The sequence below is a fragment of the Alligator sinensis genome, unplaced genomic scaffold, assembly GCF_000455745.1.
Source record: "Alligator sinensis unplaced genomic scaffold, ASM45574v1 scaffold103_1, whole genome shotgun sequence".
NCBI classification, from domain to species: domain Eukaryota; kingdom Metazoa; phylum Chordata; order Crocodylia; family Alligatoridae; genus Alligator; species Alligator sinensis.
Genome location: NW_005842226.1, coordinates 1,570,630 through 1,597,299, shown reverse-complemented (window position 1 = coordinate 1,597,299; position 26,670 = coordinate 1,570,630). Strand labels below are relative to the sequence as shown.

The 26,670-nt window shown below is 44.6% G+C and overlaps 1 protein-coding gene across 3 annotated transcripts in view; it reads right to left on the bottom strand.

Annotated features, from left to right (window-relative positions):
* Positions 1-6: 6 nt before the first annotated feature.
* The window catches only part of FZR1 (fizzy and cell division cycle 20 related 1), a 30,569-nt gene continuing 3,905 nt past the window's right edge, over positions 7-26,670 (bottom strand). For all 3 annotated transcript variants that reach the window (XM_006027186.3, XM_025208309.1, XM_025208308.1), the window contains exons 2-14: positions 19,023-19,159; positions 15,384-15,509; positions 14,992-15,055; positions 14,321-14,448; positions 13,296-13,378; positions 12,720-12,903; positions 11,960-12,025; positions 10,774-10,876; positions 9,266-9,450; positions 7,747-7,980; positions 7,552-7,656; positions 3,928-4,020; positions 7-2,092 (exon numbers count right to left, since the gene is read on the bottom strand). In XM_006027186.3, coding sequence (XP_006027248.1) covers positions 2,051-2,092; positions 3,928-4,020; positions 7,552-7,656; positions 7,747-7,980; positions 9,266-9,450; positions 10,774-10,876; positions 11,960-12,025; positions 12,720-12,903; positions 13,296-13,378; positions 14,321-14,448; positions 14,992-15,055; positions 15,384-15,509; positions 19,023-19,091 — 1,482 coding nt within the window. In that variant the 5' untranslated portion in view covers positions 19,092-19,159 and the 3' untranslated portion in view covers positions 7-2,050. The remainder of the gene's footprint in view (positions 2,093-3,927; positions 4,021-7,551; positions 7,657-7,746; positions 7,981-9,265; positions 9,451-10,773; positions 10,877-11,959; positions 12,026-12,719; positions 12,904-13,295; positions 13,379-14,320; positions 14,449-14,991; positions 15,056-15,383; positions 15,510-19,022; positions 19,160-26,670) is intronic.

The following is a 26,670-nucleotide window of genomic DNA, read 5'->3' as shown; positions in this document are numbered from 1 at the left end:
GTGGTGTTTTCAATTCAAACATGCTTGCCCAACTTAATCTAATTGGGTAACAATTCTGCAGAGCTTTACGATGGATATTTCAGCATTGTGACGTTTAAAGATGCCAATGGATGTAACAAAACAGCAGGAAAGGAGTCTGGAAGCCATTAGACTATTTTTACAATTCCCAGTAGTTTCGTAGCAAGAAAACAGCAAAGCAGAGCTGGTTTGAGATTGTGACTGGGAATGGAGAGAGGGGCAAGGGAATAAATAAGAATTTTCTGATCCCACTTTTGGCTTTCAAGATGCCCAAGGCTGTCAACTTTGCTAAGGAACGTGGCATGTACCTGGCACACAAGAGCCTGGAAGCATCTGCAGTACACATAATGCTTGTGTCAAGCCACTGAGGAGAGCAGCATCCAGGCACTGTGTGAATGGCATGCTCAGTCAAGGCCGTTGTGAACATGGAATGAGTTAACCAATACATTTTACCAGCCTCGCCACCTTGGATGTCTTTGCTTTCCAAAAAAATGGGTTAGTGATGTTGGGGGGAAAAAAAAAACAAACAAAACAGCTGCGTTCCACACCTCCCCCAGCCCTGCAGTCCAATTTCACAAAAGGTATCTGCCTACACACTATACTGACACAGGACGAGGTCTATACACACGCACGGAAAAACAACAAAAAAAAACAAAACAAAAAAACAGGACACAGCACTTACATCCAAATGTGTTACAAAGGAGGCAAAGAGGTGAGCAGAAGAGCCAGAAGCACAGCTGGGTGAGCGTTGGCACATGTACAAAGTGAGACAGGAACAGGCTGCTGCAAGCATAACAGCTTCTCTTAAATTAAAAACAACATACACACTCAAGTGCTTTGCATCACATCCCACTGCATTCTTCACACAGGCTCCACACTGGCAGGATCTCTCTCCCATAACAACTTAAAAATGGGTCCCTGGCTTTGACCTAATTCATTAAAAAAAAAAAAAAAAAAGTTGTGCAGAGATTTAGACATGATGTTTCCTTCTTCTTAAGTGGAAAAGACAATCGCATTGCCTTTAAAACAGATCCACAGTAGTCTTTTTACATACTCATCTCAACTGGTTTTGTCCTCTGAAAGACACTCTGCAGCGACTGGTTTGCAATAATTGGCACAGAAGGAAGCTCCAAATAAACACTCCTGGATCTTCATAAAAGCCATTGTTTGTATGCATTCAACTAAAAATCTAAAGACCAGCCTTGAACATGTATTGTTTCTTTTAAAAAACAAACAAACGTTGATTGTGCAGTAATCTTTCCCTTCAACACATGAGAAGGCCATTAAAACCTTTCTAAAAATTGAGAGACAAGAATTAATTTTTATAGCCAGGCATCAGAGGTGCTGAAAATTAAACTGACTTAAGTGAACGGACATATCAAGTACTGCAGCATCTTTTTAAGAATGGAGAACACTGTGTTAAGGGGAAAAATAAGCATTTCTCCATTTTACCTGGAAAATGGATGCAAGGCTAGAACAGTGCCTTGTTATTTGAGAGGCTGCTGCCCAGCTCAAAGGTGTGTCGCTTTGCACCAATTAGATCTGATCAAGCCTGGCTAGCTCCTGCTTTCAAAGATGTTGATCAAATTGCAGAATGAGAGACCCACAGCAGCATATTAAAACCATTCCCCCCAAAGAGACAAGGAAACTCTTCTCCCATCATATGCAACAAAGCAGCAGTTGGGATGCTCTTGGTCTGGTCTTAGTTAATGGTCCATATCATACAAGTTCTGCCCAATGTACAACATCAGATTAGGTTTTTTTTTCTTCAGTTTTCCCTCTTGTACCCATGCCCCTTGATGAAAAGTGAAGCCTTTGGCAGTTCCATCACCCTCCCAGTCCAAATCCCAAATACTGTCCAATATGGTTCACAATCATGTATTTAATAAGTATCTTGAAGGTCCATCCTTCAATCCCAGTGACACTTCCCTCCCCCTCTTCTGGTTGATAGTCTGGGGATCCATGCACGCCAAGTTAGTGGTTTTCTCCCGGTATATCATACTGTGGTCTCATGGTGTGCAGTAGGTGGGGTTTACCGTATCCTGGTGAAAAGGTTCAGAACAGACACAGACTCCTGGAAAAAGAGAAACCAGTGTTGTACCCAAGATGCCCAATTCAGTTATTTGCTGAGAGATGAGTACAGCACATATAACATCACTACACTGCTGAGGAAATATTCCTGCAAGAAGCTTGCACTTGGGCACAGACAAGTCTAGGGAAAAGGGTCTGGAACCCTTCAAATGGTAGGTTCAAACTCCAAGCATCCTTGTTGCAAGAGATCAGCCATTCAGAGCACATAAACATGTATAGGGAAGAGCAAGTGCAATAATGGGAGAAATGGGTTAATTCCATAGAACATATTTTTCATAATCACGAGGGAATGAGTTTATTCTCCCTCTCCACTCTGCTCCCCCTCCTCAAGCCCATTCAGGACATCATGGTCCTTAGTACTCTCTACTACCTCCTTTTGTGTTTGAAGCTACTTCTTGAACAGACCTGCAAAAGACTACTTTTGCTGAATTATATTTTGAGGAAGTCTCTATCCATGGTACCTCTCAGGGTCAAATTTACAAAATCCCCTTTTTCTTGAAGTCATTGTTTTGTCCTAGCACAACTGTGCTAGGAGTTAAAGGATACAGATGCCAAGGACACAACTGTAAGCATATGTGCAAGATGGTGTTGTGTCTTGGCCGTGTTCTAGTGGCATGTCAGCAACATAGCAAGATATCCAGTGTTATAAACACAGGTTGAAAACAATGTTGTGCTTAGCTGTGATATTCATCTGCGGGTGCATCTACACACGCAACCTGGGCAATGCAATAAACTCCAGTGCAGTTCACATCAGAGTCAACTGTGCCTGGACACAGTGTCTGCATGTGCACCTGGGACCGAGGTGAGTCTGACTGTTCTGTAGTTCCCTGGATCTTTTTTCTTCCCTTTCTTAAAGATGGGCACTGTCACCGTGAGTCTTCCAAAATAATGGCCAGAGGCTCTGCAATCACATCAGACAACTCCCTCAGCACTCTTGGATGCATTGCATCCGGCCCCATGGACTTGTCCATGTCCAACTTTTCTAAATAGTCCCTAACCTGTTCTTTCACCAGTGAGGGCTGTTCACCTTCTCCCCGAACTGTGCTGCCCAGTGTAGTAGTCTGGGAGATGACCTTGCCCGTGAAGACGGAGGTAAAAAAAAAGGCATCAAATATTTCAGCCTTTTCCTCACGATCTGTCACTAGGTTGCCTCCCCCATTCAGTAAGGGACGCACACTTTCCCTGACCTTCCTCCTGTTTGCCAACATGCTTGTAGAAACCCTTCATATCCCTTGCTAGCTGGAACTCCAATTGCGCTTTGGCCTTTGATTTCATCTTTGCATACCCAAGCAATATTCTTATACTTCTCCCTAGGCCTCTGTCCAAGGTTCCACTTCTTGTAAGCTTCCTTTTCATGTTTAAGTTCACTGAAGTGTTCTTTGCTAAGCCAAGCTGGTTATCTGCCATATCTGCTATTCTTCCAGCACATCGGAATGGTTTGTTTCTGTGTCCTCTGTAAGGTTTCGTTAAAATAGAAACGTGTAGACTGTGATGCTTTACTGTGGAGCTAATTAGTCAACTCCACAGTAACGTTCACATGTAGATGCACTCTGTGTGAAGACCTAACGTGTAACTTTCAACTGATGATCACAAACCCCTTTAACCTTATGCCCAAGCTCTGACCCAGGCCCCACTCCCACAAAGACTTGCTACACGAACAGCTACAGGAAAGAATATACAAGAGGTGAACTGATCATGCAAGAGAAACACCCAATAAGCTGATAGCACAGCTAACCATTAAGCCTCAGCCTTGGTGACTCCTCCCCTGATGGACCTAGTCTGCTCCAGAAACTGACCGCTAGAGGCTAAGGATTTTACCTTTGTTGAGCGGGTTTTGCTGAAAACATTCCAGAATCTCAGGGTTTCGTCTCCAGCTCCTGTAACTATGGCTTCTCCATCAGGAGACATTGCCTAGGGCAAAGAGAGAGAATAAAGAGACTGCAAAATACATTTTATTGAGTGATCACAATCCCCACCCCCCGCTTCTCCAGCAGCATTTGCTCTGAATGGCCACCTGAGATGATTAGGCAGGGTGAAAACAAAATGCAAAATTTGGGAATAGACCTTATTTACATTCTACAGGATACTCAGGGGTAACTCCTACCTTTGGATCCCATTCCTGCCTAAAGCAGTATGTTTTATTTAACCTCAAGGGGATATGCATTAGCCTGTTATAAAAACAGCAATGAGATACAGAAGTGTTGTTGGCATTTTAAGCCCTGTTAATTACACGAATGATTTTTACTTCTAAAACACTCTGGCTAGTACATATCCCTTCAACAGATTTGACTCATACTATTTTCTAGCGAAGCCTCCCAAAAACACTATGTGAGTGAGGGCTATGCACATAAAGTGAACAAGAGAAGAATCTATCCAGAGGCAGAGGTGGATTAAACAACCAAAAAAAATCACACTGAACATTTTATACTGTACTAAAAAGAAGAAACAGAGAACAGAAAATGGAAAGAGGGGAGAAGAGTAACGAAGAGCCTTTTATGCTAAAGCAGCAGCTGGCTTTACTACCTTAAGATCTAATTACCATGGCTCCTTTGGGAATGAGAGAAGCTCACTTTTGGCAAGTTTTGACACCTGTCAAGATGTAAAATTCACCATACACTGTGAAGTGTCAAGTCAAGAAACCTATTCCATATGTCAACAAGCAGGAAGAGCCAAATGATCAATGGCCCTGCTACATGCAGTTTTGCTTAACAGCAAATAGCTATAGAGAATCATAGAAATTTAGGGTTGGAAGGGACCTGAGGAGGTCATCTAGTCCAACCTCCTGCTCAAAGCAGGACCATCTCCACCTAGATCATCCCAGCCAAGGCTTTGTCTAGCTGGGCCTTAAAAACCTCCAAGAATGGAGATTCCACCACTTCTCTAGGTAAGCCATTCCAGTGCTTTACTACCCTCCTAGTGAGAAACCTTTTTCTAATATCCAACCTAAGCTTCCATTGCTGCAAGTTGAGACCACTGCTCCTTGCTGTCATCTGCCACCACTGAGAACAGTGTAGCTCAGAGGTGGGCTAAATGATGGATCCAGCCAGCAGCTGCATTTCATTTCCCAGCAGCTCCTGCCTGCAGCCAGTTTCCATGGAGACCCCAGCAGCATGGGGCCAGGATTTCTAAAGACTGGCCCCAGCAGTGTGGACAGGGCATGCGGTTGTGCGGGGAACTGCACTGCAAGATCCCAGCCCCAGAGCAGCTCCCCACCCAGCCATGTGCCATGCCAGCGCTGCTCAGGCTGGACTCCATGGAAACCCTGGTCCTGTGCTGTCATAGCCCCAGCACTGCTGGGGTCTTCATGGAAACTGGCCACAGTGACACAGGCAAGGGCTGCTGGAAAATGGAGCCAGTCCCTGGTCTAGCTCCATCCACTTTGGAACTACCCTTCAAGGTAGTTGAAGGCTGCTATTAAATCCCCGCCACCGATCTTCTCTTCTATAAACTAAGTAAGTCCAGTTCCCTCCCCCTCCCCTCATAAGTCACATTCCCCAGTCCCTGAACCATTTTCATTGCCCTCTACTGGACTATCCAATTTGTCCACATCCTTTCTGTACCAGGGGACCTTAAAACTGGACACAACACTCAAAATTTGGCCTCACCAGTGCTGAAGAGAGGAATAATCACTTCCCTTGATCTGTTGGCAACACTCTTAATGCAGCCCAGCATGCTGTTAGCCTTCTTTGCAACAAACACACACTGCTGGCTCATATCCAACTTACTGCCCACTGTAACCCCAAGTCCTTTTCTGCAGTGTTGCTGCTTAACCAGTTGGTCCCCAGCCTGTACCAATGCATGGGATTCTTCCATCCTAAATGCAGGACTTTGCACTTCTCCTTAGTGAACCTCATGAGAATTCTTTTGGTCCAATCCTCCAATTTGTCTAGGTCTCTTTGAATCCTAGCCCTACCCTCCAGCGTATCCATTACTACCCCCAGCTTGATGTCATCTGCAAACTTGCTGAGGGTGCACTCCATCCCATCTTCCAGGTCACTGATGAAAATATTGAACAAAACCAACCCCTGGGGCACTCCACTTGATACTGGCTGCCAAACAGACATGGGGCCATTAACTACTACCCTCCGAGTGTTTATACACGTGTTCCGGTACCCTCCAGCGTATCCATTACTACCCCCAGCTTGATGTCATCTGCAAACTTGCTGAGGGTGCACTCCATCCCATCTTCCAGGTCACTGATGAAAATATTGAACAAAACCAACCCCTGGGGCACTCCACTTGATACTGGCTGCCAAACAGACATGGGGCCATTAACTACTACCCTCCGAGTGTTTATACACGTGTTCCGGGTTCATAGACATCAGGGCTGGAAGGGACCTCGGAAGATCACTGAGTCCAGCCCCCTGCCCAAAGGGCAGGAAGTCAGCTGGGGTCATAGGATTCCAGCAAGATAGACATCCAAATGTCTCTTGAAGGCGTTCAAAGTAGGTGCTTGAACTACCTCAGGCAGCAGTCTATTCCAAACTTTGGGGGCTTGGACAGTAAAGAAGTTCTTCCTCATGTCCAGACTGAAACGGTCACGGAGTAGCTTGTGACCATTGGATCTTGTCATCCCTTGGGGTGCTCTGGTGAACAGATGTTCCCCCAGATCCTAGTGAGCACCCCTGATAAAAACGTATAGGTGGCCACCAGATCACCCAAGCCTGTGCTTTTCCAGGCTGGAGTCCCATAGCTCTCAGCCTCTCATTGTAAGGTCTGTTTTCCTGACCTCTTATCATGCGTATGGCTGTCCGCTGGACTCTCTCAAGCTTCTCCACATCTTTTTTGAATTGTGGAGCCCAAAATTGGACACAGTACTCCAGCTGCGGCCTTCCTGTCCTCAGGTGTGGATGCTTTACCCCAAAGTTTGGTGTTGTCAGCGAACTTGGCCAGTCCACTTCTGACGCCAATGTCCACATAGGTGTTGGGGGCACTTTAATTACTGTGGCTCCGAGACTTGCATTAATTAAAAGCACCCAGACGGTCACGTGTCTCAGGATCCCTGTGCTGAAAAATGACAGCAGGGCACTTTAAAAGTGCCCCACTGGCATTTTTCAGTGTGGGCATGCTGATGCCCGTGATGCTGGGGGCTGCTGGAGTGTGTCAGTTTCCATACCTCAGCAGAATCAATTAATCAAGTCTGCTCCAACGCTCTAGAACTACAGCGTGTTGGAGCAGGCTCCCTGCATGTGTATAGGAGCGCTCTCAGCCCAATGCTTCAGATAGTTTTCTATATACTTTACAGTCCACTCATCCAACCTGTACTTCCTTAGCTTGCTTGCGAGAATGTTGTGGGAGACCATATCGAAAACCTTGCTAAAGTCATGAATCCAGCTGAAAGCAGCACAACCCTACTTGGATTCCATCACTGTGCATAGCATAGTCACAGCAGAATCAGAAGCTACAGAAAAGTTGGTTAAAAAGGTATGGATTATAGCTTACCAGGTATAAAACTCTGTATGAATGCCCCGTTAGCTTTGCTACTTGGGTTAGCGAGGGGTATTTCCAGACGAGAATCTGGTTCTGTGAGTATCCATGAGTGCTCACCTGCAGGAGGAGGAAAAGACAAGACAGTCAGGGGCTCAGTTCCCAATACCTGAAGATTAGCAGCAGGACACTGAACACGAAAGCACTTACTAATTCATTGGCATGTTTGGACCAGGCCAGATTGCACACTTGTGACCCAGTATCAATACACTGTAAAGGCTGCCCAGTTAAAGTGTTCCAGAAACGTATGCAGCGATCTGCTGTCCCGCCGCCCGAGGCCAGCAGGCCATGCTGATGCGGAGACCATGCAATAGCTTTCACTGCTGCTAGGTGTTCTGTGTACTGCTGAACGGGACTCAGGCTGGAGTGATTCCAGACAAGGAGCTAGCAGAAAGAAGAAACAAGATGGATTAAGCACACATATCATATTCTAGTCTCCAAACCCCTACACTAAAAAGAAAATAGTGCCAGTCAAAGCTAGACAGAGTGAAAGCAGAACAGCTCAGCCTGAACAATTCTGCCAGTGCACCTCCATCTTGAGTATTTTAGATTTCTGAACCACCAAACATGCTCAAACTGAGGGGGGATTTTGCAATTTGAGCCTAGGGTAAAATCCCAAAGCTCAATTCCTTTGAGCCTTAGCCAGGATTTGAATTCTGGTCCATGAATGTAGACAGCAAGGCCTTTATCTTGCTTTGTGACTGAATAATCCAGCCACATCACAAGACAGAAAGTCTTATTTACTGGAGGAGGAGTGCCAAAACTGGCAATACTTCGTACGCGTGACTTTGGTCCAATATACATCCCATGAGTTACCTGTGCAGGAATCTATTCCAAAGGTGCTCTCAGAACCACTTCTTAGAAACACAAGATATTTCTCTATACTCACTGGTAAACTGCAAGCTTGCATTGCATACACTGAATTTAAAAACTTACATTCGCAGGAGGACGTTTAATATAAATGATTTAGAATGGTGAAAATGTTGCCCCCGTCTGCTCCCCCAGACCCCCATGGCTGCCCCACACGCTGCAGCTCCAGCCCTTTAAGAAAAAAACAATTAATGCCCCAGATTCACCGGCTCCTGTGGTGGCCTTGGGGCTTCTGGGGGCTCGTGCAGAGCCTCCCACGCAGCGCGGAGCAGTGAGGGGCAGCAGGGAATTGCCCCCTGCCAGGCAGGAGCGGTTGACTCGAGGCTTTTTTTTTTTTTTTTTTTAAAGGGCCTAGAGCTGGGCAGGGCAGGGCAGGGCAGGGCAACCGGGGGCAGGGGGAGGCTTGTGGCAGAGCCCCACCCCCACGCAGCATGGGACAGCGGGGATCACCCCCCTGCTGGTGAGTCTGAAGCAAATACCAGCCACTTTGCACAGGCCTAGTAACAGACTATTAATCCCCATTTACTTTAGTAAATAGTAGAAGACTAGAGAGGGTAGTAGGTTAGCTCAGTTTGGCTATATTTGAGGAAGAACAAAGTCCAATTAGCAAGTTGACAGGAAAAAAAAAAACAAAACCCCTTAAAAAAAACCAAAAAAAACAAACAAAAAAACATTGTAAATGAGGCTGGAATTTAAATTAAAAAAAGGCATATCCTTGAAGAAAGGAAACTTTTTTGAAATTGGCAGTGAAAGTTCAGAGGTGAGGTCAAATTTCTTTCTAACAAAAACAGTACTATACCTTGTTATCATTTCCACCGGATGCCAGGAGTTGGTGGTCTGTAGACCACTTTAGCCCACACACTTCCTGCCTGTGGCCCTGAAGCCGCCGCTCAGATTGTAGTGGTGGGGTCCGGATGTCTCTCTGAAGGATCATTCTATCCCGACTCCCAGAAGAAAGTTGGTCTGCATTCCATGCCAAGGCACCTGTGAAGTAGGAAAAGCATAGTGAGATATTTGATGCAGTCATTAATAGTGAACTGGATTGCCAGGGCAGGGGCAGGGGGAGTATGCAAATGTTAAGCACCACTACCATTATATGGTTATAGCATTATAAAAGAGTCTTCAGCACTTGTTTGAAGATTGTAAAACAGTTTCCAAAACACAAACCTCATGAGTTACCACCACCATTTGATAGGTCAGTAGTGGATAGGGACATGGGACTCATGAGTTCTAGCTCCCAGACCTGGATCCGGTGACCAGAGTTGCATTGCTTTCTTCCATAACCTACTTGCTTAAAGATAAAATGAACTGAAAACTTCCCGGTGTTAACAACCTAACTGGAGACTGGAAACCAGAAAATAAGGACATTCCACAAGGTTAGTAACATAGCAGACCAACCCCCGTCTGCCTCAGGCACATGAATAAAGAAATGGCACTTGCCAGAAGTTTGTGCTGCAATGATTCATGTATCACCACACCCAAAGCAGGTCAGTGCTGCTACAGAATGAAATTTAAAATGAATTTTTTAAAACAGCCCAGGAGTTGCAAGGATATGCCTCCTCCCCATATTTCTGGCACTTCTTGTTAATCAGGGTTAAGGCACTATTGCAGTACTTACATGGCTTGAATTCAGGGCTGGCAGCCTGTGAGGGCATAAGCTGTGACCCACTAGACTGTCACCCACCACCACTCCCTGCATTGCTCTGGCTGTAACAGCAGCCAGAGCCTCCAAGCACCCCCCTCCCCTTCGGCTTCTGTTGCCTGCCCTTGCCTCAAGGGACAGGGTGGGGAGCCAAGGCCCAGGCTGAGGCCATGCAAGCATGCAGTGCAGCAGTGAACTGAGGGGTGCCTGTACGGTGCAGAAGGAAGGGAGGCATTAGCAGGGAGTGCAGTCCAGGAGGCCTGTGGCCAGAGCCATCCTGGGGCAGGGGAACCGAGGCGACTGCCCCGGGCCCTGCAGAGCCAGGAGGAGTGGCTGTGGCGACTCTACACCGCTGCCGCCAGCTTTGCATCCGGCCGCTCACTAACCCCCAACCCCACCAATGGTGGCAGTGGCTTCTTCGCATCCAGGGTGCATGGGGTTGGGGCCCCGCACAAGCCGATTTGCCCTGGGCTCCACACCCTGCTCGAGTCAGCTCTGCCTGTGGCTCACCATGGTGCGGTCCCCACTAGCATGACCCACAGGGCATGGGGCTCGTGGCCACTTAGAAGGTGGACAGCTCTAGCTTTCATTGATCAATATTTTACATTAGAAGTTGGTATTTAAAAATAAAACACCTCATCCTTTGTCTCCTACTTGCTCCTTACCAACTCTGGCTGTGTGACCCTCAAGCATGGATAATTTCTTCCCTGCAGCTGCATCCCAGATCTGTACAAAGCCCTTGTGAGTTCCAACTGCTACTAAGTTCCCCTAAATTAAATTAAAAGAAAAATTCCAATCAATACAGCCAGCAAGGATGTACAACCCCCCCCCAAAAAAAACAAAAAACACCAACAAGACTAAAGGGCCACACCATAAACTTGAGGTCCTGAAAGGGCGGAGGCGTGGAAGGAGGAAGAGAAGGATAAAAATCTCGAGAGAGATGATCCATGCTCAAAGGAATTCCAGCTAACCTGGGAGTACTCGAACAGGGTATATACACATCCTCAACATCTTACAACTTATATTAGGAGAAAACTGCTCTAGGAACTAAACTAGATGCATCAAGAGAATCTTTTCAAGGCAAATAATGCTGGAACTTTTCATGCATATTCTAAGCACTGTAGCATCATCAAGTCCTTGGTTTAGATGAGATGAAGCATCTTAAGTTCTTTGCAATGAGACATGATCACTTTGTCCTCGACTTGTCACAGTCTAGCCTACCCTCTCCAGAATATCCAATGGTATTTGAGGACTTGGTTGCAGGGGTTTTGCCTCTAAGGTTTTCAACAGGAAGCTGAGATATTTAGCCCAGGCCTTCCCCAAAAAGAATACATGCAACATGGTAGCACTACAAAGAATTGCTTGAAATGCACTGACTGTATTAATTCACGTTAACAACTTTCTACAATGAGCAGCAAATATTAACTGAAGTTTGTGGCACTCGGGGAGTTGCACTGTGGAATCTTCAGTGGGGTCTGACAGCATGGGCAAATTTCTCTACTCCATTTATGATACATTTCTATACACCAAGCCCTTATCTACATAGCAGGATAGTTGAGATGGTCCCTTTAGTCAAAGCTGACTCATCTGCCTAGCTTTTAACAAAAGGCAAAAAGCAATTAATGGTCTTTGGCATCACTTTTTTTCCCCCCTCTTAAACTATACAGCTCACACTGATATATCAAACTGCATTCCTATCAATGGAGAGGCACCAAAAAGAGTTTCAATTGTTTTACACAACAAGTGCTCATTTTTCTGGGTATTTTGAAATGCAACAGTAGTTGAGAAAGGCAGAAAGTCCTCAGCACTTTTGAAAATGAAATCAATCATGTCTGACAGCATTATACAAACCCGTTCTGACCAGCCCACTGATGTTACAGAATCACCTTCCACAGATAAATCACACAACCGGGTCACCTTGAAAAGAAGGGAAAGAAATTGAACAGCAGCAGCATAATGACAATACTAACAAATTAGCTATTTAGCAGGCTAAAAACTGGGACTAAGAGCACTACTGAACCCTTGGAAGATGTTACGCTTAAGACACGATTAACTAGTTAAATCGCATTTTAAATGATGATCTGGCCACCTGTTCATTAAATTTATGGCACGATAAAAGGGTGAAAACAAGGTCCAAAATTATTTCACAGAATATGTAATAGTTTTGTGACTAGTTTTCATTATGCCTCAAATTGCACTTGTGATCAGTGCACTGGGACTGCCAATCAGGTTGGCAGTCCCTCCTGTGGAACAACACCAGAGTGTGGAACTCACTCCAGTGTAGTCCTGGGGCTGTGACACCCAACAGCCGAAGGGAAGCCTCAGTCCCAGGACCACACAGCTTCACGAGGCCCATGGCTCTTAGGGCACACTGGCAAGTAGGGCGCGACTAGGATCCGATCCCAAAAACTGCACATATGCCATAGGTGTGGCATGGCAGGAGGCACGTTTGTTGGGATAGGAGATTAAATCCCATTGTGCCTTAAGTGAATGTCTGCGAGAGGCCTTAGTGTTGCACTCAACATAAAACACATTTTGTTTTATTTTAGTGCAGGGCGGGGGGAAGAAGTGACACTGCAAACAAAATAGATTAGATTAGTTTATTACTTACTTGGCTAGTGCAAGCACTCCACAGATAGACACAGGTACCAAGGCCAACACTGAGTACATTGAGAGATGACCAGTCCACAAGATTCAGGTAGAAGTCATCTTGCAGCTCTGGAGCATCCAGCACTTTGAAAGGAATCTTGGATATTTTTCTTGTTGGCTTTCGAGGCGATCTTAGCAATTTCTGGCTGTTACCCAAAGATATGCATTTTATAAGGATCTGTGATGGTACCAGCCAATTTAGAGAAACTGCTACTGTACTGATCACAGCCTTTCTAAAGGACAGAATACAAGAAGTCATTTTGGTGGCTCTTTCATCAGTGACACCCACCCAAGGTGAGAACGAAGTTAGTTTCTGGTTCCTATAATGAAGCTAAGAAAAGGAAGGAACCTGGCAGTGGAAACACTGACCAAAAAAATCTCTATTTTTAAGGATGCTTGCTCTTTAGGAACTGGACAACTCCTACTTCCTACCCCTTTGTCCAAAATTCTGTAGCCAATTGATATCACAATCAGTTACTATAAAACCAATTAGTCAAGAACCTCATCCTCTTTTCCTGCCCAGTGGGTAGATTATTACCTTTTGTTGCTGACGGGTGAAAGGGAATACGGGGAGACCTCATTGCCATCATCTGGACTGGAGCGTTTGGTACTGAGGGAATACTGTACAAAGAAAGCACTAGATATAACAACCCTACACAGTACAAAGTCCCAACATGAGACACTACCTACAAAATCCTGCATAAAGGCAGATCTGTTTTGTTTTCTACCCCTGTCTGTCCCTTCCCTTAGCATTTCCTTTAAATATTTACTCTAAAACAAAATAGAGAAGTTAATTTTTACCCAGAGAGGTTATGGAATCTCCATCTTCGGAGGTGTTTAAGACCCAGCTAGACAAAGACCCATGAACAACACCAAGTTATGAGAAAGCGTGGTCGTGCTTGAAGATAGGCTACAGATACAAGCAGATGGAGTCCCACAGAAGCACGTGGGGTCCCCAGTGCACTTGGTAGCAGACCCGAAAGTGGACCAGAAGCACTTCCGGTCCACTTCTGTGTCTGCCTGGGAGCATGCTGGGGGCCCTGCTGCACTCCTGTGGGACGCTCCATCCACCCCACAATCGCAGCATTTGCGAGCCGTGCCTCGTACCTTGAGGTATGTAGAACAAACATTTAAAGCTGCATCTATGTCTGAATTATCGAATCTCTCTGAATTGATTCAGAGGGTTCCAATTCGATTTGGAGAGATTAAAGGGTCTCCTGACTCAATAAGGATTCAGTGGCCGAATCTTCTCAGAAACAGCACCAACTCTTCAGATTTGGATTCAGCCGAATTGAATTGGGACAGCGATCCAAATCAACGAATTGAAACAGTGTCCCCGATTCGGGCTTAATCCAAATCCAATACAGCCTGTTCTGCATGCCCCCAATGTCTACCCTAGTTATTTAGCATCATTGTCAAGGACTCATTTTAATCTGTCGAGACTATCAGATACAGCAATGTGCCAGGTGCCTATTAACATATCTGAGGAATGCCTGTTCCTCTCTGCAAGTTATAGCACAAGCACTGAAGATTAAAACATGTTTTTCCGTTAGCCACACTTACTGTGAAGAGGCTCTTCTTCTCTGGTGTAGATGGTTGCAGCCTCCTGTCCTCTGTTTGAGGATCCTGCACTTTCTCAATCCCTGCTCCCAAGAGTTCATTCTTCAGCAAGGCAGAGTATGCAAGGCCATCTGTATCAACAAAAAAACATGCTTGAGCAAAGCCCTGAACAAACAGACTAGACTAAAGCTTGAAACCCATAGCTGGAAGCGAGGGTGCCATGTCTGGTCAGCCTTTAAATTCAAATCCACTTTATTTGTGCGAGGAGAAGACAAAATATACCGCTAACCTCATTCCTAGCTTTATTCAGCCAAGACAGACATATTTGGGAGATGACAGCTCAAAAGAACAGAAAAAAGGACCAAAGAGCCTCTCTCTTCTAAGTTATGTGCTCAGCAGCCCACCCAAAGTTCAATCTAGTTCTTTCTGAAGAAGTATCCACATCACAATTGTGCTAAGAGTGCTAACTTCTTTATTCAAGATAGACTGGCCATTTGGAGCAAGATATCTTTCACCACTGAGAAATGCTTCCAAGCAAAATGAAGGTCCAACAGTAACACACTGAGAGGAATGCTTATATTTTTACTGTTCATGCTTATGACTTAGACCGGACTTCAGACTCAAATCAAAGCTAAGAATGCAGGGGGAACAGTGGTACAAAAAAAATAGCTAACCTTTGCCATTGTCTGATGTAGCATCCTTTGCTTTTCTGTTCTGACTTGGAGACTTTTCATTTTCCTGAAGGAGGAAAAATGCATGCTATCAAGCCAATCCCCGCATGAACAGAGTTCTGACAAAAATCTTTGAAAAAAAAAATGATGTTAATGGGAAAGGCACCATGCTCTTTAGAAATCTGCAGATGTGTATTCACAAAGATCAGGGACGCACAGTCGATGGTAACTCTCCAGGGAGACAAGTTCTGAATCAGCAAAAGAACTGATGCAGAGAGGGGGAAGGAGCAAGATCCTGTCAAATCAGCTTTGGTAACTCCTTGCAAGGTATCACATCCTCCCCCATGCCTATCACCACAAGGCCTTGTCCTGACATTGCACAGTGCAATACTTACATTTATCCTGTGGAAGTTAATGCTCCAGTTGGCCCCAGCTCTTGAGGGAATAAACCTGTCTCCATGTTTACTTGGAGAAGACATTGGAGAGTTGGAAGGAGTCAGTGTTCTTCTCATCTCTGCTACCTGAAATTGGATGTATTTTAGCAACCCTTGCAGTGGTGAGACACACCCTCACAATTGTATGACATGGCTGGTTTGCAGTTTTAGGAATAAATTAGACAAGTATTTATATGGAATGGTCTGGATAGGGATGCTCCTGGTTTGAGCAGGGGGTTGGACAAGATGACTTCCTAGGATCACTTCCAACCCCTACTTTTCTATGATTCTATGAAAGAGAGAGCAACGTTGGTCACAGGAAGATTGAAAGACACCACAGAAATCCATTCTCCTTCAGGTCGCGCAGATCTGGGACAGACTGCAAATGGTTGGCACCTTAAAAGCCTAATTGTACTCCCACCCTCACGTCTTCAGGGGATCTTTGTGATACAGAATCTCTCTCCCCGTGCTTTCTCTCAACAGTTGAGTTGAGTAGTATGTCCCTTGAAAGCTGGAAGACTGAAGGCAGGGCATTGGGTACAAGTAGCTATGTAGGAGGCAATGATAGAATGAAAAGAGACCCATTTTTTAATCCTCTGTTTATTTTGCAACCTTTCTCCTTCAATCTCTCTACACATGTGAATATATGCATTACAATGTAGTTTTAAAGATTTTTGCAGTGTTAGGCAGCAGACAATGCTTTTTAGTGCCATTTCTTTCCTTGGAGTGAAGCCCGAGTAGCATGCAACTAGTATACTGTACTTTATTGTACATAACATGCACCTGAATATAATACACATCTTGTTTTTGAAAGGTAGAATGAAGGAAAAATTAAAAAGAAAGATTTTTCCAGCGCTATGGCTCCATAGAGCAGAGACAGCTTAATCCTCAGCTCACCCAACCTCCCTGAAAAACAAAGCTGTTGGCTGAGGACTGGTCTCCATGTGTAGGATTTATGATTTTGAAAAGAGTTAGTCTCCAAGGCTGTGAAATAGGAAGAGGTAGACCAGGAGCTGCTAGCAGACAGCAAAATGGCCCTAAGATTAGTTTGAGTAATGGAACATCAAGGCCATTAAAAAGAAAAGACAACTATTAACAACTCTGGAGTGAAGAGCAATGAGCCATTAGGTCAGACTCCTGCACCTGCCTGAATACTAATACAATGGCGGCTACACTGTGGGGCAGGAATCAAAGCATGGTGCTTCTATCCCAGGAAGAAAATCAGCTTTCCTGCTTAACAAACATGTCCCAATTTTGCAGGGGAAGGGGATGGTGCATGGTGTATGTAAAAAAATATGGTATTTATAAGACATGTAAAGTGTCCCAAGTATGGGCAACTCAGATCTTGCTTCACCTTCTCATAAAACAGTATCTTATCTTGAAGGAATTTCACAGGCAAAGCAAGTGAACAAAACTGACAAAAGGTTACAAGCATTCAATGTCCTGTATCTCTCCCGGCCTTCCAGATTACAAGAGGTTGACATTTTGGGAATCAACTTTATGGTGACAAGTCCTTCATACCTCCCCCCCCGATCCCTGCCCTGAGATATCCCTCATGGAGGCCACTACACTTTGCTCCTCCCCACACCTCTGTTTAATGAGATCTCTCCTGACCAGACTTGAGCACCCATTAGTAGGCCCGTGTGAAGCAGCTAGTATTCACTTCGGATTCGGCCAATTCGGGGGACAGTGATTTGATTCAGCGATTCGAATCACTGTCCTGATTCGATTCGGAGGTTCAGCAACAGCTGAATCTCCAAATCAGCCAGGCCAGGCCCATCTCTCACCCCTCTCCCAGCCCAGCAATGGCTGCCCCTACCTGCCCCAGCAGGGTCCCCTCCCCCTCTCTCCTGCTCCTAGTATTTACTAGCTCAGAGTGGCTACAGCTCCCTGCTGTAGCCACCGGGGACTACCCCAATCAAAGCTCTCCGAATCTCTGCCGAACCTTCGGAGAGCTTTGAATCAATTTGGACCTTTAAATCGGTCCCCCGATTCAATCTGGATTCAGAGATTCGGCCACCGAATCAGGCCGAATCTCCTCCAAATCGAATCACCACCCGAAGCTTTGCGCAGCCCCACCCATTAGATCTATACTGCTGTCCCAGAGCATATTGAGGTTCTGCTGCAGCGTACAACTACAAACCTGGTTGGAGTAGTTGGATGCACAGAGAAGATGGAAGCTTTTGTTAGGGTTTAAGGTAAATACTGCCCTAATGTACTGTTCCAAGGTCCTTGTGGCATTGCTATGGAGCAGTGTTATGGCTGGGTTGTGTGGGAAGTATCACTTTAACACTATTTTCAAATTCATTAACATTAGTGTACTGTTCTTTCTAGGATGTCAGTGTTTGGGCAAGAGGCATGTAAAGGGAATTCTTTGTGCATCTTACTGCAGGCCTGAGACCCCTCAAGTCATGGATCTGGACCTGACTTTCCATTTCAGATTCCTCAAGTCTGCTAGATATACAGGTGTCCTCCAACAACATTCCTTCAAAGAGCATTCAGCATTAGCTGCCATTTCAATTCAGAGTTGAACCTAGATCAGTTAGACCAAGAGTGGCCAAATCATGGCATGCAGGCACAAGCAGCTGATGAGTGACACAGGAGCCCTGGGCTTTCAGTAAAGGGAAGCAAGAAATGGGGGCAGGGGCCAGAGGCAGTCTGTGGAGGGAAGCAGAGGCAGGAAGGGTGCAAACTTGGGGGGAGGGGGGGGAAAAGAGGCCAGGGATCAGAGCAGCCCTCTGTGGGGGAGAGGGGGTTTAAACTTGTGGCATGGCTACCCAAAGGGTTAGTCACCACTGAATTATACCATATGGGATCACTGCAGAAGAGAGTTTGTCTTTAAAGTCCAGGCTTTAACAATTAGTAATGTATCCAATATCTATGGGGTAATAGATATGTACTGAAACAGATTAATCTCCCTGCTCCTCCCCCAAATCCCATGGGACTTTTTCAAAACTTGAAAAAGTCATTTATGTGCATCAGTGAATGATGTTGCAGTTGGTGACCAGGGAGGAAACGAAAGATAAGGGCTCTGCAACATCACCAAGAAGTTCTGGGGCCAGCAGAGACGCATGAAGCCGGTGCGGTGTTGGTTCTATTATTCGTGTTCTAAAGTAGAATCATAGTTTAAATCTACAAAGATCAGATATGGCTGAAACATGGGGAGAATATGCAACCTGGATCTCCTGCCCTCTCATGATATTTCCCCATGGTACTATTCTCTCCTTCTCTAAAGCTTGATTAAAACCCCCAAACTATTTACATTACAGGAGTACCCAATGTGATTATGTAGCTCCTCAATGCCATTTTTATTATGTCAAGTACTAAGTAAAGATGCTATAACCCCAATTAGACTTCCAAGTATTATATATATATAAAATACAGACATTAAACTGATTTTAAATGACAAGTCAGCTACATTAACCAGTTGTTTGCAGCAGCTGTTTTCCAGAACAATTCAGAAACTCAGTGAAGGTTTAGTAATCCCCCTCCCCCACCCCTTCTTTAATAAAACGGCTCAAATAGTAAAATCTGAAAGCCATATCGGAGGGACAGTAAAAAGATATTACAGGACAGGGAATCTTTAGTCTGCATACTTACACAAGGCATCGTATTTTCATTCTGTATGTTGATTTGGCGCAGGAGACGTCTCTCATAATCCTGGTCCATGGTAGACAGGGGATTGGGGAGTTCAAATCCTAAAACCTTGTATTCATGGAGTCCAATCACCAATCAGTCTGATGCAATGACAGGATGGGGGGTGGGGAAAAAGGGGGATGGAGCGTCAAATGCAGCACATCTCTAAAACACATTACCTATGTTTTCTCCTTACCCTACTACATATCCAAAATGCTCAGAGACATTTGTATATTAATCCATACAACTAGAAAAGTAGGCAAATATCACCTCCAAATTTCTACCAACCTATGAAAAGGCACAGACGGGCTATATGAGCTGTCTAAATGCACATAAGCAAGTCAGTGACAGATAAGAAAACCCAGAAATCCCAACTTCAAATCCTGTACTTTAAAACAAAGTTCATTTTATTACTTTATAGCACAGTAGTCAGAAATTCAGGTGGTTAAGTTTATCAGAACATTCTTTCAATAGGTGATTGGGAACATCACACTCTAGTATTTCCTTAATGGTTCACATAACACAACCATTCTGTGTGGCTAGCTGAGCACAGGGCACATTTCTACTGCAACCAGAGGGACAGCTGCAGCACTGGTTACTAAATTAGGTCAAGTGACAATAGTGAACAAATTGCAGCAGTGTGGACTTCAGCACAAATTAGCCACTTACCTACCCAAGACTGTAGGTAGACATCTACAGACTGTGCTAGAGCCTGTGTCACATCTCTGTGGCAAGTAAAAAGGTGCTACAGACATACCCAGGCTAGCAGGGGTACAACCAGTAGCCTCATGCAATGGAGACAGCACAAGCCTGCCTGGGATACTCTGTAAATACTTAAGTTACTGAAGCCTGTGCTGCTATCTGTGCTATCTGATTTAAAAAGCTCTCCTCAAATATAATCTACAAGAACTACAAAGACTTTTGGACTACAGTGATGATCTCTCTCTAGTCTCTCCAGCAATGATTCTCAGCCTTTTAAAACTTATGTCACCTCTCCACAACTTTCCTGAATTTAGCAGTACCTCATTTTCCAGGAAGCACATGTAGGACTGGACTGGAAAGATGCTAGGGCTGGAAGGATCATTCCTCTCTGTATTAGGTGTACCCGATAAACCTAATGCAGGCAGAAGCATGCCCTCCTTTCAAGGGTGCCATGGCACTAGCACCAGCACCAACAGTGAGGCCAGCTGAAACTGCTCCACGCACCCGTTCCCAGGAAGCACGTGTAGGCCTGGACTAGGAAGCAGGTGCAGGAGGAGGGGTGCAGACAAACCCAATACCAACAACAACACTGCCTCCTGCTGCACCTGCTTCCCAATCCAGGCCCACCCCTGTATGAGCCTTGGTTTTGGGGAGTTTTTTTGTTTGCCTTTTTTTTTTTTTTAACTTGTTAAGTTTTCCTGAAAACCAAGGACTTTTAACTGCAGCTAGGTGAAACTGCCCTATGCAGGAAGTACTGGCACCGTGGCACCCTTGAAAAGGTCTCTCAGGATCCTGGATGAGGAACACTGCTCTACTGAGCATCTCTCAGTCAAGGGCTCCAGGATGCCATGACTTCGAGTAGGTATTTGTGTACATTTGGTCACTAGATTTTAATGAAGTGTCCAGTACAGTATTAAGCTTGTAACACTTGTAATGTTACCTTAAAGTCACATACTCTCTTACAGCTTTTCAATTACTAACTTCTGTACTATTAAATTACAAGATCAAACTGTGTTCATCACTCATTGCTGACAGGATAATTTGAGATCCCTCTTTGCAGAAAAACAACTGAGGAAGACTTCACTCATCACTCAAATGTAACCACTTTTTAAAAAAAAAAAAATAATAGAACAGACGGGTAAACACCCATTTTCCTTAGATGGACCAGCTGAGTAATACAGGTTCCCCTCGCTTTATGCAGGTTCTGTATATGCGAATTCGCTCTTATGCGATGACCCTTTTTATACCAAAAATTTGTTATACGCAAGGTAAATTCACTCTTATGAGATCGGTGTGGTGGAAGCCCGCAGTTAGCTGCTTTGTGTGCTGCATTGTGGGAGTGACGCGCACCAAAACAGTCTCCTGTGTGGATCTGTGCTCCTCGCTTGTTGTCTGGGACACATAATTAGTGTAGTTTCCATCCCCATTATGGATTCTAAGCGTCCCGATAGCTTCTCTCCAACCCCTCTCCCTGTGCCCGTGTCTACTTTTGTCTGCTGTTGGCAAGTACCAACATTGTCTTGTAAAAGTGGTAGAAATGGATCTGGGGGTCAGTACAGTCGAGGTCTGGGAACATATCCCTATTTGTTACATTGTAAAGTGGGTTCCCTTTATGCAAATTCAAGTTATGCACCATTTTCCAGGAATACATGTACAGCATAAAGCAAGGGAAACCTGATAAGAATAGGGACTACCCAGATGGGATTTTGGGAGCACAGTTACACATGCTAAAACTGTTAATGTTCTTAAACATTAAAAGCCGAGGAAGAACACTGCACATGGACAACAGCCAGACAGGTTTTAATAGTCAGATCAACCATGATTTCTGTAGCTTTCCAGATTACAAGCGCTTGATACTGAACACCTTAACTTTATATCAACCCAAGTAAAAACTAAAAATGAGAGAATCAAGTAATCTGCAACAGTGGGTTCTCAACCTTTTTGAGTCAAGGCTGCCCTCAGAAAATGCCAGATTTGAGTTTTTACTCTCTTTTTGTGGGTGGAAAAAAAAACCAACGAGCAATTCTTTGATTGCAAAAAATTCAGGCAGATCACAACAGGTCAGCGTTTTTACCGCTATAGATGACTATTTGGAAACTCTGGGTTTACCTTGTGAATCATGTTTTCACATCTAACAGTGCTAACATTGCATGGCCCACCACATCCTTGAAAGGATTTGAAGACGTTGTGGGACACCACAAAACCCTGGTTGCGAATCAAGGCTCTTTGGGTAAATCCAATATCTTTTATCAGACCAATTCATATAGCTGGAAAAAAATCTTTGCAAGCTTTCGGGTACAATTACCCTTCAATCAGGCAGAGGAAGCGTCTGCCCGAGAATCATTAATTTAGAGATACATTACTTAAATCACCTTACATATTCTAGCGGCTTTACTATTCCTATAGATTTAGGTTTTCCTAGAATAAATAAAAAAGCAGAACATCAATATAGCCTATGTGCAACATCTATCTAAACAGTTTAGCTTCTCTGTTAAAAGCACACATTCAACTGCTGTAAGAATCACGTGGATGGGCATTTTTAAAACCAAGTGTTCAACTCTTGCTCAAGAGAGGGGTCAAGAGAGTTCAGCCATGATTGAGCTAGTGGCAAAATCTGCATTACATACCCAATACCAAAATTTCCTGAAGACTGGGTAGAACCAGACATCTCTCACAAGACCAAAGTATATAGTTTAACTGGATGCATTTGAATGTTAACATATCTGCTGACTATTTAAACTGGCACTCAGAATGTTATTTCAAAAGAATATTTAAATAAGCAGTCACTATTCTTGATCTTGTGTAGTTTTTGCCTTTTTTTAAATGTGATTCCATCCTAAGAGATGACAAAAGAAAACGTAAAATACATTTCAAGAAAATATTTCTTGTAGAACAAAAAGTTATGATGCAATTCAGTCACATTAAGTTGAGAACAAATTTCCCTCATGCAATTAAAGCTGTTCTGTGTAGTATTAAGCATTTATACCATCATTTATCATTTTTAACTGCAGAAAAGCTGGATCAGAGGACTGCAATTTATTTTTCCAAGTAAAAGTTAACAGGCTTAACAACAAATGTACTGCAGTCCATCAAAATATAAACCAGCGTGCACTGTTCTTCAACCTACATTTTATACACTAATTTACAAACTTAGAATTCTTAACAATTAAAATGCCTGGTTTGCCTTGATTTAAAAAAAGAGGGGGGCAAGGAAGCCAACTTAAGGTGACCAACTTTCATGCACAAAACTTTCCAAAAGTTAGAAAGTCTACCCAAGAAAAGAGAAATGAATGCTTAATGAGAGTTAAGTACAAGCCACAGATAACAGTAACATACTGAAGTCCAAAGTATTACCAACAACTTTCAAAGAGCCTTACAAAAGTGATTTTCCCATAATTTATGGAGAGGAAAACTAGAAAGAGGTTAAATGATCTGCTTACGGACAGAATCAAACCTAAGCCTCCTAGCTTCCAACCCTTCGAATTGTCATACAATGCTTTCTCTAATTAAGACTATTCCTAAACAACAGAAAAAGGTGTTGTGTGTACAGCAGGTAATTATGAACACCTGTTTCCAAGACTGCTAAGAGCCAGCTGTTAGAAAAATCAGTGCAAGCTAAATACATGCAATACAATAGCAACTTGCAAGTTATTAAAAGGTCAAATAAAAACATAAAGGATGATATTTAAGTGAGAACCCTTCATTCTGTTTAAGCCAGGATTTATGAGGAATGAGCATCAATTCTTAGATGCATTAGTTTACACCAGTTTAACCACTGTACAGAGATACTCCAAATTTAAACCAGAATACTAAAGCACAAGTCAGTCCATTTCAATATTAAAACATTAATATTTTAAAGAGCTATAATAAAAATGACCGATTTATCTTTTGAAACCAGAAGCAGCTTTTCCCATTAACAGAAAAAAGATAATGGCATCCCTGGTGAATTAGTTACTGTTGGCATTCAGAGTAGCTCACTAGGCTGCTGAGATACAAAAATGATTTGTCACTCTTATTCCCCAGGCTCTATCATGTGTCTTGCATAGTCTATGAAGGCACATGCATAAGAAGTTTTATTTTTGGCTAAAAGCAGTAACCACCAGCTAACGTCCTAGTTGTAGCACAATGGGTGCTCCAGAGGCAGCTCCAGGAGCATTAAAGAACCACCTCTTTGGGTACATCCAGGTGAGCATTAGGCCTGTGCAAAGTGGTTAGTATTCGTTTCAGATTCAGATCCGGCCAATTGAGGGGACAGCAATTCGATTCAGTGATTTGAATCACTGTCTCGATTTGGCCGAATCAGCCAGACCAGGCCCATCCCCACCAGCCTGGCAATGGCTGCTCCACCTGCCCCAGCTCCTGGCACTTGTTAAAAAAAGCCCCGACTCAGCAGATGCTGCCAGGCGGGGGGCAATCCCCGCTGCCCCACGCTGCATGGGGGGTTCTGCACGAACCCACCAACCCGCATTCCCCCAGCTCTCCCACAGGTGCCCTGCTCAGGCCAGCTCCAGCCCTTTAAGGAAAAAAAAACCAAAAACAAAAGCAAGAAAACCCCTGGGGACAATCCCCACTGCCCTGCACCACGCGGGGGGCTCTGCACAAGCCTCCGAAGGCTGAGGCTACTCCCAAAGCGGTGAATCCCGGGGCTTTTCTTGTTCGTTTGTTTTTTTCCTAAAGGGCCAGAGCTGGCCTGGGTGGGGGCCAGGAGACTCATGCAGAGCCCCCCATGCAGCATGGGGCAGTGGAGGGCAGCAGGGATTGTCCCTCGCCCAGCACTACCAGGGATTTTCTTTAAAGTACCGGGGGAGGGGGGCAGCCGTGGGCTGGCAGGGTTCCCCCATGGTCCCCCCTCCCCTAGTACTTTCCAGCTCAAAGTGGCTGCAGCTTCCTGCTGCAGTCACTAGGGACTGCCCGAATCAACGCTCTAAATCTTTTCAAAGCTCTCCGAAGCTTCAGCATCGATTTATACCTTTAAATTGGTCCCCTGATTCAATTCGGATTCAAAGATTCTGCCACCGAATTGGGCCCAATAGAATCACCACCCGAAGCTTTGCACAGCTGTAGTGAGCATGCATGTGCAGTGCGTGCCACAAACTGCACACACCACACATGCAGGCATTCACCACACTGCTAATTTGCAGCATGGTGGGTGTTTTTGACATCGGGGTGCCACACGTGGCTGCAGCGTGCGCCACCTGAAACTGGAGCCTGGCTAGCCAGAGTCATGCTCTGCGTGCTGAATCATTGCCACTAGAGCCACAGGAAGCTGGATCCTAGGTAAGGCTGCTGGGATGAGCCCCGGCTCTGGCCCCAGCCTCTCCTACCCCACCCAGGGTAACTTGCCACGTGCCAGAGCACACCTGCAAGAGTGTTCCTAGGGGACAAACAGCAGTAGCATGGCTATGTGCCACTGCTGTTTGTCCCTGGGGAAACACATGTGCGTTCTTGTCTGGACACACTCTTTATGGCTGCAGACCCAGGAAAGATCTCAAAGCTCACGCTACTGATTGATGACTGTTGAAGCTTTTGACGTTAGACCGCAACACATTGCCAATCCCCTCCAGAACATGGGAATAGATAGCCCACCCCTCAGCAAACACTCCTCATCTCTGAGCTTACAAGGATCCATAGTATCCCAACTTCTTTGTTACTGATTAAGACCTTTGGGAGAGAAGAAAAGATCCCAGAGGCCTAGTGATCAGTGGTATGCAGATATCTTGCGCTCAACTGCTATCAAATGTAGAAAATCTGACATCCCTTTAAGTCAGCTGGCTCAAGCAGAAACCAAGACAAGACCAGAATGATGCTGGTCTGAAAGCAAAGATACATTAAAGAATTAGCCAAAACATTGTTTCTGCCTTCCATGCAGCATCCAACTAGGCAGAGTCATGCAGACTCAAGACCTGTTTGACTTCTTAGTAAGCCTGGATAACTAGGTGCCATCCTTCACATCCATCTTGTCAGAAAGCCATATCCCTTCCTCATAAGAAAGAACTTGATCACAGTGAATCAAGCATTTTTCATCTCCAGTATAAATTTCTGTAGTTTGCTGAATCTGAAGCTGTATGTGAAGGTAATGCCAAGGGTGCAGACTGCTCGCCATCTTATGACTGAAGCTGCTGTGAGCACACAGCCTTATGCTCAAGTTCTTCAACTGCTTCTCAGGAAGCTTCTGATGCCAATGATCCTGATCTATTAATTGCTTTGAAAATTAACCCTGACTACTTTAGAGACAGAACTGTGATCTGTATGCTGCACTGCAATTGTGCTCAGCCAGAACTATACAGATGACAAAACACCAGAGAAATACCATAGGATTAACAATTCATATCTGGCAGGTTCTAACCAAGGAATACATTTCTAGAGTCTGACCATCTTTAGGATATACCATATAGCTTTGAAAAGTTTTACATCATGAGGAACTAGTACCAACTAAACCAATGTTAGATCTTTGCTTGGTGTAGGATTAAAGAACACAGAACAAAACAAAACTGAGTTTTACTCCCATACAGAGACATACAGAAGATTCCACTAGGTCCACACAAGATTTGCTTTACTGACACTTAACTGAAAGGGACATGAATACTATGGCAGTGGCCGAGCATCATCTTCCCCTCGCTAAGGCAGGGGAACAGTCTACCAGGAAAAAATATTGTATTCCCCCCCCCCCCACCCCCCAAAAAAGGCAAGTATACTTTCACATCAATGGTATAAACATGCAGATCAATGCAGGTCTCAAGGGGGAATGATGGTTTTTAAGACAATGCAAATGTTATTGCTTGCATACAAATGCCATATCCCAAGTGAGAAAATTCTTACAAACCCCTTCCTCTGCCCAATCAGCTGCTCTGGTTTCTGCTCCCTGCCCTGTATTCCATTCCTGCGCTGCTTGCTGCTCCCTGCCCGGCCT